The following is a 12,410-nucleotide window of genomic DNA, read 5'->3' as shown; positions in this document are numbered from 1 at the left end:
CTCACTCTAAAGGATGAATGGAAGAGAGAGCAGAGAGAGGTCAATGTTTCCAAGACAAATACCACTCTTGCCTTTTACCAGGGATGGTTCTCTTTTCAATAAGAGTTAAAGTATAGTATTTACATTGACCCATGGATAAGTCGACCTAGGTTTTTGGGGTCAATTTTTTGACTAAAATTTTTAGACTTATACATGAGTATATACAGTACTTAATATTAGATGCTTGTTTGGATTCAACATAAGTTAGGATGGCTTTTAAAAAGGACTGGACACAATAATGGAAGTTGGGGTTATCAGTGACTATTAGTCATGATAGATATATGTGCCCTCTCTATCTAGTACCAGAAACAGTATGCCCTTTTGAATGAGTTGGCAGGGAACATGAGTGGAAGCATGATGTCTTGCTTATGGGCATATTATAAGCAATTGGTTAGCCATTTTGAACACAATGCGAGATTAGGTAGGCCCTTGGCCTGATCTAGCATGGCTCTGTGGTATAGAAGACTCCAGTGTGAGATGAGAATCGGCAGAAATGGTGGGGAGGGGGCATGTAGGAGTGAAAGTAACTCCCATTTCCATATTCACCAAAGTTGGATCCAACTTATTGTTTAATTGATGTTATTTAACAAATAAGCAAGGTGGCCCAGATAATTATGAAATGATAAGGGGGGGCAATAAAAAAGTTTTGAATTCAAACCTCTTAGATACACTGTCTAAAATGAAGACAGCATATGTAATATTTTTCATGTGCATTCTTTTGTTTGTTTACATTCACTATTGAATTGCATTACCATCTTTAAAAGATGGTACAGTTAATATGTCACTCAAATTCAGGGTACGGGCAAAACAGTCTTTTGGCACCTTAATGGCCCTCAAAGCTTTTTTGTGGGTAAGCTGTCATGGACTGCAGATCACTTCATCAGCTGGCACCTTAATGACCCTTAAAGCAGTCCGTGGACACTTATGCCCAATGAAAACTTTAAAATATCAAAGGTTCTTTGTTAGTTCTGTTCCAAAATATACCACAATTGTCCCCTTTGAAATTCAGACTGAGAATGGTGTTGTCAATAAACAGATTTGGGGGCTTGACAGATGGGCAGAAAGGGGTGGCGAGACACTGCCCCTTTCTGCCCCAGAAGCAGGCCATGACAACCACACAGTGCAGCCTGAGCATGGCAGAAAAAGAAGCCCCCCAAAGGGGCTTCTTTTTGCACCGCAGAATGGGCGCCATGATGACGCCTCGTGCACTGTACTGTTTGGCCATGGCACGTCATTGGTGTGCGTGCTGTCTGAATACGTGTGCACCAAGATGGCGCCCGGACAGTGGGGTAGGGCTCAGAAGCATGTGGACACTGCGCTCCCCCAAGCCCTAATTTTGGCCCCAGGCCGATGCATAGCACCGGTCTGTAGCAGGCCTTAGTTTCATTGTTATATCTCAGTCTTCATGGCTGATACACTGTGATCTCTATTCTGAAGGAATGATGCATGAGTTAATCATTTTTAAACCTTAGACATGGAATTGTATTTCAAGAACAAGTACACCATTGTTTATTTTAGCAGCTCAGTCTTCAAAGTAGATACTATATAGCACATGATTCAGGGTCATGCATAACCTATGGTTACATACCAGAAATTATGTGAACTCATGAAAAGATGCAAAGATATCTTATGCAGGCTCACCCAGAAAGACATCTTATTATTGTGCTTATTTCCAAGTGTCTGTAACCCTAGATAGTGTAGCCCCAGATAGACGCTTCAGGCACAAAATAAAAATGGCAACATAGAAGAAAATTTCTGTTACATCAATAGGGTATATTTCTCATACTAGGAAAGCTTTCTTTTACCATTCTTTGGGGGGGGGGGGTTAATCTTCTAAATTGTAATTTTCACTATACATTCCCAATACAGTTAAATAACAAATTTTAAAAATTTTGGACTATAAAAAATACTTGTTGAAATCTTACATTATAAATAATGTACATAACATATGCACAAACATCATCTTACTTGCTTTTAATAGCAAAAATATGTCTAATTGCCAACTGAATTACACAATGCATACATTACTATTATTTTTAATGGTAACTAGGAACATACTTAAAGACTAAAATGGGTTGAATTTAGACTTATTCATGCATAGGACCATTCAAATCAATAGGACAAGCTAACCTTAATGTAAATGTCTGCTCTAAGCACAACTAACTTTGGATCCAAGAATTGGTGGCCCTAGTCATACTTTGGGGGAGAAATTCAAGAGACTTCCTCACAATCGAGATGAGGTTCCATTATAGCCTCCAAAAATCTGATCATCTGCAGTGAATATTGGCAGATTCCTGCATTTCTAAATGTACTAATTGCTGCTGTTTACTAAGCCTCAACAAATTGGCAGTTTGTTCACTGGCACAAGAATTCTGCAGTGTCTGATTCTGACTGGCTGCCTTGTCTATCTTACACTAATGGAAACATGCACTGTTTCTTGTTCCATCCAAGTGGAGTGAGCTGTGCCTATATTTAAAACTATTCCTATTCTCATTCTTCTCTCCTGTTGCTCGTCACTGGACTGCTTGTATGGATCTTAGTCACCCATGCAAACTTCCTCATCCCTCCTGCCTGTGCTTCCCTAGTTGGCAACCCTGTGGTGCTGCAGACACAACCAATGCATGCTATTCCAGAATAGGAGGAAGCTGAAGCAGCCACATTCTTCCTACCCTCCCTTGGGTGTATTAGCCAGACTTATTCTTCAACACAGATTAAAGAAAGAAATGTTTAAAGTTGGAAGTGCAGAATCTTGAGTTTGGTGGTGAGATGTTTTCAAAGAAGAAAATCAAGAAAAAACAGTGCAGCGAGAACAGCAAGAAGTTTCAGCGCTATATTCTGAAATAGAATAAATGCTGCAACTTTGGCTTGGGATGCTGGGAGGGAACAAATTGGCAGAAGGGAAAATTGGGAAAGATGCCATTTGGGGAATGGTTCAAAAGCAGTGCAGTACATGTGGATTGAGAAGAGGTGTGTGAGAGCTTCTATGGGAAGAAGAACTCATCCTATATTTATGCATACAAATATGCATCCCTTTAAGCATGTGCAGAATGTCTGCTTTGAGGGTTCTCCACCTCAAAATAACTAAGTTTAGAGTCTAAAATTAAATGTAGGAACTGGTTGAATCACTGGCTCTGACCCAGTATCTCTGAAATTTAAAAAAGAAATCAATTTAATTTACTTGAAAATTTGCCCTCAACAGAGGCAGTTAACCATGACTACATTCTACTGGAACCATGAGCTAGTTATAACTAAATTTAGGGAGGATCCAGTGATAAACTTGTGCTGAAACAGGAGGATCCAGCTGAACCTGGACTGAGGCAATCACTGAAGCCCAGTGTATTACTTAGACTGGCTCTGGAAAGCTAGAGAACTCTACAGAATTTGTTTTCACGGGGCACAAATGGCTGAAGAGGGGAGTAAAGGGGAAAAGTGGAGAAGAAAGTTGTACTGATACCATTTTATGTCAGGTTTAGCTCATGTACTGGCCATAATATTTTAGAAATATCCCTAATATATCCAGCTTTTCCCCCCAAAAACATAACATCTACATATTGCATCCAGCCATTGTTTATAAAATTAAAATGACTTTTAATGGGGGGGGAAAGTACTTTATCACCATAAATTACAGAAACAGTAAAAAGATTTAATGTAAAAACATTTAAGTATAGTCTGCTGTCTATACTTAGATGAATACAGTGAATACAGATCACTCTTATTACAAAATGAAGAGCCAACATCTACACACCATTTCACTGTTAGAAATTTCTGTTTTCATCCATAAATAGTGACTGGAGACCTTTGCGAACATTAAGCAATTCTTCTTCATGCTATGATTAAAAAATAATCAGATTATAACTTTAAAAATTATTTTACTAAATAAGATAGCCATAATGCAAAATGAGAAAATAATTGCATATTTACCATTTCCTTTAGAAATCTTTCTTGGATCCCCTTCATATCTGCTTTCATTTGATGCATCTAACATGTAAGCAAAATGGTCACTTACATCCAATCTGACGAGAAGTTCAAACCAAATAACTTTACAGTGCTTCGAAAAGTTATCTGCCTGCTCGGTCTCTACACTGTTATAGTGCAGCTGGAGGATGTAATATGGGTTCAAAACAGCCCCTCTCCTTCTACCTGCTTTTCTATAGCCTCTCAGATGTTTCTGCTTTCCAACCTTCTGATAACAGAAGCATACTAATCTTTTAAAATTGAACTCTGAGATACACTTCACTGTTGTTGAATGTTTGTCCATAGTATTTAGAAGAATAAAAATCATTGAGGAGTTGCCCTTCCCTATGTTTCTATTCTAGTCTTGCTTACAGGAACAAACTGTCAGTTAGTGTGTCTAGTATTTGAAAAGAAGCAAGCTGAGAGCAGCAAATCAAACAGAGATTACGTACTTGTGTGAATAATTCTGCCATGTTATCTGGGTAATTCAGATAAATCTCTTTTGTGAGAGTGACTCTGTGCCTCAAACATATCATGGCAGAATTACCATGCAAGATGCAAGGCTACAGTAACAAGGCATACAGATACACAGATATTGTCTGTGGTTGAAAATTAATTAATTACAATTAATTACTATCCTGTCCTTCCCCAGCAGGAGATCTCAAGTGACAAACAACATTTTAAAAAATACTGTACAGTTAAAACTTTTAGTACAGAAGTTGAAACACAAATATTTGGGGCTTTCATGTACCAAATGTACCAGTCATGTACCAAATGTCAGGTTGCCCTAGACGAGCTGCATTCTCTTAAACATACAATAAAAGAAGGGAGAGGCTTTGTTAGCAGTAGCAGCAAAGAAGCCACTCAATTCGTTTATACTTAGGTTTTAAAACTGGTAAATGTAAACAACATTTTTATGAGGAACATGTATACAACTGTAATATACTTGAAAGGGAGTAAAACTGAGCTTAGCTTGCTGCTCTGTATGTTGTCATATAACTTGCAAAATGGTCAACTGTCTGGGTACACTAACAATTTCCAAGGGAATATCTAGCATTTGTGTTGGCTATTTCCCCTTAAATTATCTGCTTTTGAAATTGGCACTTTCTGAACCAGTTCTTAAAAATTCAATGTAGAACAGAGGGGATTATTTCTCAAAAGAGAATCCCAGCATGGGAGCACTTTGTTATTTTGCATGAACACTTGTTACACCTGTTAACTATATTGCTGGGGACTCTGTGGTCTAAATACTCTTATTAGTTCTGAGTAGATCCATTTAATCAATTGTATTTATGTACAAGTTGACTCACCATTCAACAATTCATTGAATGGATCTACTCTAGTTGAGACTAATCAACAGGATGGCAGCCTAAAAGTGAAAGTTACTACAGAGTGAATTTTTTCCCCTTTCATCAGATGATAGACAATTGACATACCTTAGAAGTAAAAAAAGTTTCCTCACAGTCAGCTGTATCATAAATGTTCTTTTCGAATGATATTTTAAGATTCTGAAGCCTAAGAGGGCACAGATCAAAACATCATTTAAGTATCTTGCAGTAAGAGATTGGAATATATTTGATTTTATTTTCCCCACTCTATTATGAGTTTAGTCACAAAAATATAAGAGGAGCCCTACTGGATCAGACCAAATGTCTAACTAGTCCAGTATTACATTTTCAGCAATGGCCAATCAGTTGCCTCTAGAAGTCTAAGAACAGGTCAGTAAGGCAAAAGAATTCATCTGCTATTCATTTTGTTGCAGTAAATTTCATAATAGATTGCATACCTATAAGGGCAAGTTATTTACCTGTAACTGTTGTTCTTCAAGTGGTCATCTGTCATCATACAACTGGGTGGTTCTGTGCCTGTGCAGAACATATTCAGAACCTTCTGGAATAGCTAGGCAGATTTTTGGTGATAGTTCCACCCATCTCTAACTATATCCTCACCATGCCCACTCATTTACCTCAGTTTCAAAGGATGCTGCATAGCAGCATCCAAGAAGTAACAAGGGCAGGACATATCGTGAGGGGAGGATGGGCAAGTTTGTTTGGATTCACAGATGACTACTCAAATAACTATAGTTACAGGTATGTAACCTGTCCTTCATCTTTGTGGTCTCTGTGAATCACACATCTGGGAGACTAGCAAGCTACATTTGACAGGATGTGTGAATGTCATGCTATAAATACAGGATCAGAATAAAATAACCATAATAAAATTTATTGAACACAACAGAAGCAATTCTCACCAAAGTTCAATGGAAATAATAATTCAATTGAGACTTGATAGTAACACTGCCCTCCCAAAAGCTCCATCAGTTCTGGACCAAGTGTCCATTCTATGAGATATAAAAGTTAAAAGTTTGAGACCCAGGAATCCATGGTTACTGCAGAGCAGGCAGCATGGAAGTAAGCCAGTCTGTCACCAAAGGGTGTAAGAAGCTCAAGGAAACTTGGATTTGAAGAGTCAAAGATGCTTCTTGCCTTGTTCTCCTCTTAAAAGATATGCATTTCAAGGAGGCAGGCTGCCATTTCCCTGAAGATGTCAACGATTGGGAAGAGCATCTAGGCCTCCTAGCATGTGAAGGACTGAAAGAATGCCTTTGGCCATATGAGGGCTTCTGCCAACCCTATTGTTGTTTTATAAGAGCCTTGAAGGCATACCATATTTCCTCACTGTCATTCTCATCTTTTGTGTAAATTCCAACTTCTTATTTATCTCTTTGTTAAAAAGGCTGGAGTTATCTCTCATGGCTTTAGAGAAGTGACAGACCCGAAGAACATGGCCATGTGTGTCTCCTTAGGGAAATGGAACCAGCCAAGAGCTTTGGTGCACAATCTGCAGAGTTGATTTGCCAAGCACCCTGTTTTATCAGGAAGTTCATCCAGCAGTCTCCCAGATGTGTGAGGTTTTTCCCAGATGAGCTTTCACCTTCTTTGTCTGCAGGTATTGAGGACTCAGATTTCATCTGGGACACCTCTACAACGACTGAATAGGTGTTCAAAGAGCCGGGTCGAATACGAAGAAGTGACTCAGTATTTAATTGTCAATTTTCTTCAAAGTTGATGGGATTGTTGATGGAGTAGCCCATGAAGACTCTCTCTATCCACCATCATCCAGCCTTTAGAGAGGGAGAGGGGCAGGCCAGCTCCTTCAGGCCTAACCAGAATAAGAGGAAGGCCCTCCTTCCATCCACCATCATCTGGACTCAAAGGGAGAGAAGGGCAGGCCAGCTCCATCAGGCCTAGCTCAGAGTAAGAAGAAGGGCCCTCCCTCCAGTCCATCCACCATCATCCAGCCTCAGAGGGAGAGAGAGGCAGGCCAGTTCTATCAGGCCTAGCTAGAGTAAGAGGAAAGCCTTCCCTCAATCTGCTTTCATCCAGCCTCAGATTTTCTGGACCCATTTCAAACCGGCTTCCGGGCGGGCTATGGAGTTGAGACTGCCATGGTCGCCTTAGTTGATGACCTCCGTCTGGGCATGGACAGGGGGAGCGTGTCCCTGTTAGTGCTCTTGGACATCTCAGCGGCCTTCGATACCATCGACCATGGTATCCTTCTGGGACGCCTGAGGGAGTTGGGAATTGGGGGCACTGCTTTACAGTGGTTCCGTTCCTACCTCTCGGGTAGATCCCAGATGGTGGAGCTGGGGGACTGTCGCTCCGACAGGAGGGCCCTGACATCTGGTGTCCCTCAGGGAGCGATTTTGTCCCCTATGCTATTTAACATTTACATGAAGCCGCTGGGAGAGGTCATCCGGAGACATGGGGCGCGGTGTTATAAGTACACTGATGACACCCAGATAGTCTTCTCTATGTCTCCGACTGATGCAGTAACTAAGGATGGCATCTCTCCTCTAGATGCCTGCTTGGCGTCGGTAATGGGCTGGATGAGGGAGAACAAACTCAGTGTGAATCCAGGGAAAACGGAAGTACTGGTGATAGGTTCCCCGGTTTCGGGTGGTGAGATCTGTCACCCGGTCCTGAATGGGGTCACGCTCCCCCTGAAGGACTCGGTGCGCAGCTTGGGAGTGCTCCTTGATTCGTCGCTCCAGCTGACTTCTCAGGTGGATGCAACGGTCAGGAGTGCTTGTTATCAGCTTCGACTGATACGCCAGCTGCGTCCCTACCTGGACTGTAAGGACCTTGAATCTGTTGTACATGCTTTGGTAACCTCTCGATTGGATTTCTGCAATGCGCTCTACATGGGGCAACCCTTGTACCAAACCCGGAAGCTGCAATTGGTGCAGAACATGGCAGCTAGATTGGTCGCTGGTAGTTCCAGGTCGGACCATATAACACCTATTTTAAAAGACCTTCACTGGCTGCCTATCCGCTTCCGAGCTCAATACAAGGTGTTGGTTTTGACCTATAAAGCCCTAAATGGCTTGGGCCCAGGGTACTTGGAGGACCGCCTCTCCCCATATAATCCGCCCCGCACACTCAGAACTTCTGGGACTAAATTGTTGGAGGTCCCTAGGTCTAACCTTGTACGGACCTCACAGAGGGCTTTTGCCATTGCTGCCCCTTCACTTTGGAACAAGCTCCCTGTAGAGCTTCGCTCCGCCGCCTCATTAGTTATTTTCAAGAAAAACTTGAAAACGTATCTATTTCGGTTGGCCTTCCCACCTTAGTTAGATTGTTTCTTTGTTTCCCTGCCCTCTTTTTTTCCCTTTTGACCCCGGACCGATGTAAATTATTTTCTCCTTTTCTTTGCCCTTGACATGTGTATTCTATTGATTTCCTGCTCCTGTTTTTTGTTTTTTGTAATAGTGTTTTAACTTTTATATTGAATTTTTATCCTGTATTGTAATGTTTTTAAACTTTGTAAGCCGCCTTGATCATATTTTGGAAAGGCGGGGTAAAAATAAAATTTATTATTATTATTATCAAAAAACAATCCAAGATTACAACCAAACCAATGGATTGCCAAAACATTGGGCAAGACAAAAGGGGTGTTCTAAGAAGCTGAGTAGTAACCACAGGAATAATAACCAGTCTGAGATGAGAAATTGAAAGAGAAAGTTTAAAAAAACCAAGCTGAGTCAAACAGAGTAGAATACACAGGCAAGGTTCCTTGATGCTGCTAATGTGGGCAGAGGGAAAGGAACTGAGATAAATGAGCAGGAATGCCAAGGGTTAGAGGTCAGCAGAGCTACTGCTAAAGATCTGCCAAGCTATTCCAGAAGGTTCTGAATATGCTCCGTGCAGGCACAGGAATACTCAGTTGTGTGATTCACAGTGACCGCAAAGAAGTTATCTTTTACATGAATAGGTCCCCCCTACTTTAAATCTAGGGGCCATTCAGACTATCTTTTACCCCGGACCAGGAATCGCATTTTGCACGTGAAGTTCATATTGGCCCCAAATTTCTCACAAGCGAATCAGAGGCTTTCACATCAGTTCAGGGGCAAATGTCCCTTGGCACGGGTCTTTTCAACTCAGAGAAAAAGCCGTATCTTTTTTTAAAAAACGGGTTCGGCAAATATGAACTTGTCCTTGATCATGATTGGGTCAAGTTCATGGGAGGGGTTTAGGTCAGAGGGAGGGCAGAGGGCAGAGCATTCCTTCCCCTTCATCGGAGGAGGAGGAAGGAGCCGGAGGAAGGATGCAAATAATGGAAATCGGAGGATGCAAAGGGCAGTCAGAGGGAGGACAGAGCATTCCCTCCCCTTCATTGGAGGAGGAGGAAGAAGCCAAAGGGTGCCAAGAAATGGAGGAGGATCAGGAGGAGGAGGAGGATGAAAGAGCCGGGGGGAAAGCAGGGGGCCATGGAGGGTAATCGGGAGCAGGACCCGGAGGAGAAGCACCAGGGAGCTTTCTCTCTTTTTTATTTTTTAAAATTATTTTTGACAGAAAATGTGCATGTTTTTTGCTACAGGTAGATAGCTATATAGATAGAATGTAATGGAGGAGGAGGAAGAGGAGGAGGAGGAGGAAGGGGCAAGTTCAGGGCAGATCAGAGGGAGGGCACTGAATGGAGTAAGTCTCTGCTCACCCACCAGGGAGTTTTCTTTTTTTAATTTTTTTAAAAATTATTTTTTGCAGACTACGCACATGGTTTTAGCTTCAGGTAGATACATAGATATATAGATAGGATGCTGCTGACTGCCTGCTTCCCTTTCATTTCTGCTTCCAGCAGCAAGGGACTTTGCAAAAGGCATTTGCAAGAGGCTTTTTTTCTACATGAATGCTGCAATGCGAATGTTACAAACATTGCTCTTTCCAATTTGGCAAATAGATACAGAATGCTTTGCTACTGTCTGTAAGGAATTCAGGGGTAGCTGAGGGAAAGCAATGGATGCATGGTATTTCTTTCATTCCGAGGTAAGGAATTTATTATTATTACTATTATTACGAGGCATTCTGGGGTGGCAAGGAGGGAGGATGCAGGATGCAGAGATGGCATTAGATTGCATTTGGGGGCAAACGGAGCCAAGGGAAGATCCATGACCTGCAGTGACTCAAATCCCCACAACTCACAAACACACACACAGAAGGTTTTTAGGTTTGACAAAATGTGCGCATACTGGGTGCCTGTTTTTGGTTTTTTTTTAAGGAGGGAGAAAAGGGGGAAATCACACATCTGGTTGGCCAATCGTTGTAAGAAACATCACCTTTACCAAAGTGGAAGAGAATTTGATTGACAGCAAAGGAAGATTTTTAAAAACCGATTACCGCAAATGCAAACTCTCCTCTAAGAGCTGCAATGGCGTCCAGGGGTAAATAACCCCGATTAAGGTATTTCGTAGTGAGCACTTGCTTCCAGAAAGATTCGGGGGGGGGGGGGGATTCTGCCCAGTTCCATCCAGGGAAAATAGCTCAGTTTGAATGGGGCCCTACTGTCATCCAATAAACCACTGAACTCAAGCACTAATAGTATTAGAAAAAAATATTTTTTCTGTTTTCTGTATGCCACACATCATTTTATAAAGCCCTATCAAAGTTCCCTCATTTTCTTTGAAACTTGATTCTATGCATGCTTACTCAGATCCTCTACACTTCAGTGGTTTATACCCAAGCAATTGTACACAACACTGAAGTTTGATTGCCATATCCAAAAGCTACTCCCAACTAAGGTAGACCCACTGATTTAATGAACTATATTAATGGGTTTTACTTAAATGCTGACTTACCAAACTGAGTCAATGGATCTACTCAGATTGTAACAGCCAACTGGATTTAAGCCACAGTAATCACCCTTCTTCTTCTGAACTAAAAAGTTCCAAACTCAAAATTTTTGTTTATCATACCCTTTTCAGCTCTACAATATATTTTTGAATTGTGGTGACCAAAATGTAATTGCACTATAGATTTATATAAAAGTTCTGGTAGCTTCATCTGACACAATTTGTATTATGACATTAATATTTTATGTAGCTAGTTCAACTTCAGTTTGCAAGGGTTCATTATTTTGTACAACATATACTGAGCTAACAGTGTGAATCATTTTGTTAGCTAGAATCTATAGGATTTATTTATGTGATAACTCACTGAAATAAGTACATATACTTCTCCATCTATACTTGCTTCATTCCCCCTCTTTCCTCAGTTTTCCCTTGTACCTAGATTGTAGGCCTCATAAGGTTGGGGACCCATCCTGTCAAGCACCATCTACATTTGTTTACATAGCACACACATGGCACTTGAGAGAACAGAGCTTATGTACTAATTTAACAATCATAACAAATAAATTGATGATGTAGTGCCTCTGTTGTGTTCCAATAATAAGAAAGCATACTGACCTCTGTTGCTCATTTTTGTTGTATGTTCTAAATGTTTCAGACTGCTTCTTTGAAAAGTTCTACAAACAAACACATATAAAATAAGTTTGGATTTCAGGACTTCTATGTTAAAAATTCATAGTTCATTGTGCATTGCATCCCACTGCTAATCTACAATAATAACAATAAAGAGGATGTGTGTCTACATTTCTATCTCTGTGAAGCTTCAAGACACTGAAACATAGACACCTAAAACTAAGGGGAGCCTTGGGAAATTGCACCTTGGAGTAATTTCATCTTTGAAATGAATTAATTCATTTTAGTTAATTAAAATCTGTCTGTAATCGGCATGTGCCATATGTTCTTTTCCCTAGAGGCAGAGATGGGGGAAGACTTGTGATATTCTTTTCTTCAGAGGTCCAGTAGGCACCTTCATATAGTACTTCAATTTTCAAACGCTCCCACTTTGGGCGAAATGCAGCATATAAAAATGCAGAGAGAGAGAAAGAAACTTGCTATCTATTAGTGGAGAAAGGAGAATTATTCCTTATTATTTTTAAATCAGTCAAAAAAGCAGGGTGAGATCCTGCAGCAAGAGCTGTACCTACAATGAAAAAGTTCCATCATCATAGCTACATCTTTTGTGCAATCCCCAAAAACCAACCAAGAAGCCAAATGACACCACCAAAATAGG

The 12,410-nt window shown here is 40.8% G+C and overlaps 1 protein-coding gene across 5 annotated transcripts in view; it reads right to left on the bottom strand.

Annotated features, from left to right (window-relative positions):
- Positions 1 to 1,552: 1,552 nt before the first annotated feature.
- Positions 1,553 to 12,410, bottom strand: part of SYCP2 (synaptonemal complex protein 2) — a 103,076-nt gene continuing 92,218 nt past the window's right edge. For all 5 annotated transcript variants that reach the window (XM_089513692.1, XM_089513694.1, XM_089513696.1 and 2 more), the window contains exons 41-44: positions 11,738 to 11,796; positions 5,430 to 5,508; positions 3,961 to 4,017; positions 1,553 to 3,866 (exon numbers count right to left, since the gene is read on the bottom strand). In XM_089513692.1, coding sequence (XP_089369818.1) covers positions 3,795 to 3,866; positions 3,961 to 4,017; positions 5,430 to 5,508; positions 11,738 to 11,796 — 267 coding nt within the window. In that variant the 3' untranslated portion in view covers positions 1,553 to 3,794. The remainder of the gene's footprint in view (positions 3,867 to 3,960; positions 4,018 to 5,429; positions 5,509 to 11,737; positions 11,797 to 12,410) is intronic.

Source organism: Sceloporus occidentalis, unplaced genomic scaffold (genome assembly GCF_023333645.1).
Source record: "Sceloporus occidentalis isolate IW3139 unplaced genomic scaffold, rSceOcc1.0.p SCAF_3, whole genome shotgun sequence".
Classification (NCBI taxonomy): Eukaryota; Metazoa; Chordata; class Lepidosauria; order Squamata; family Phrynosomatidae; genus Sceloporus; species Sceloporus occidentalis.
Note: the sequence above shows the minus strand (reverse complement) of the source record. Positions and strands in the feature narration are given on the sequence as shown.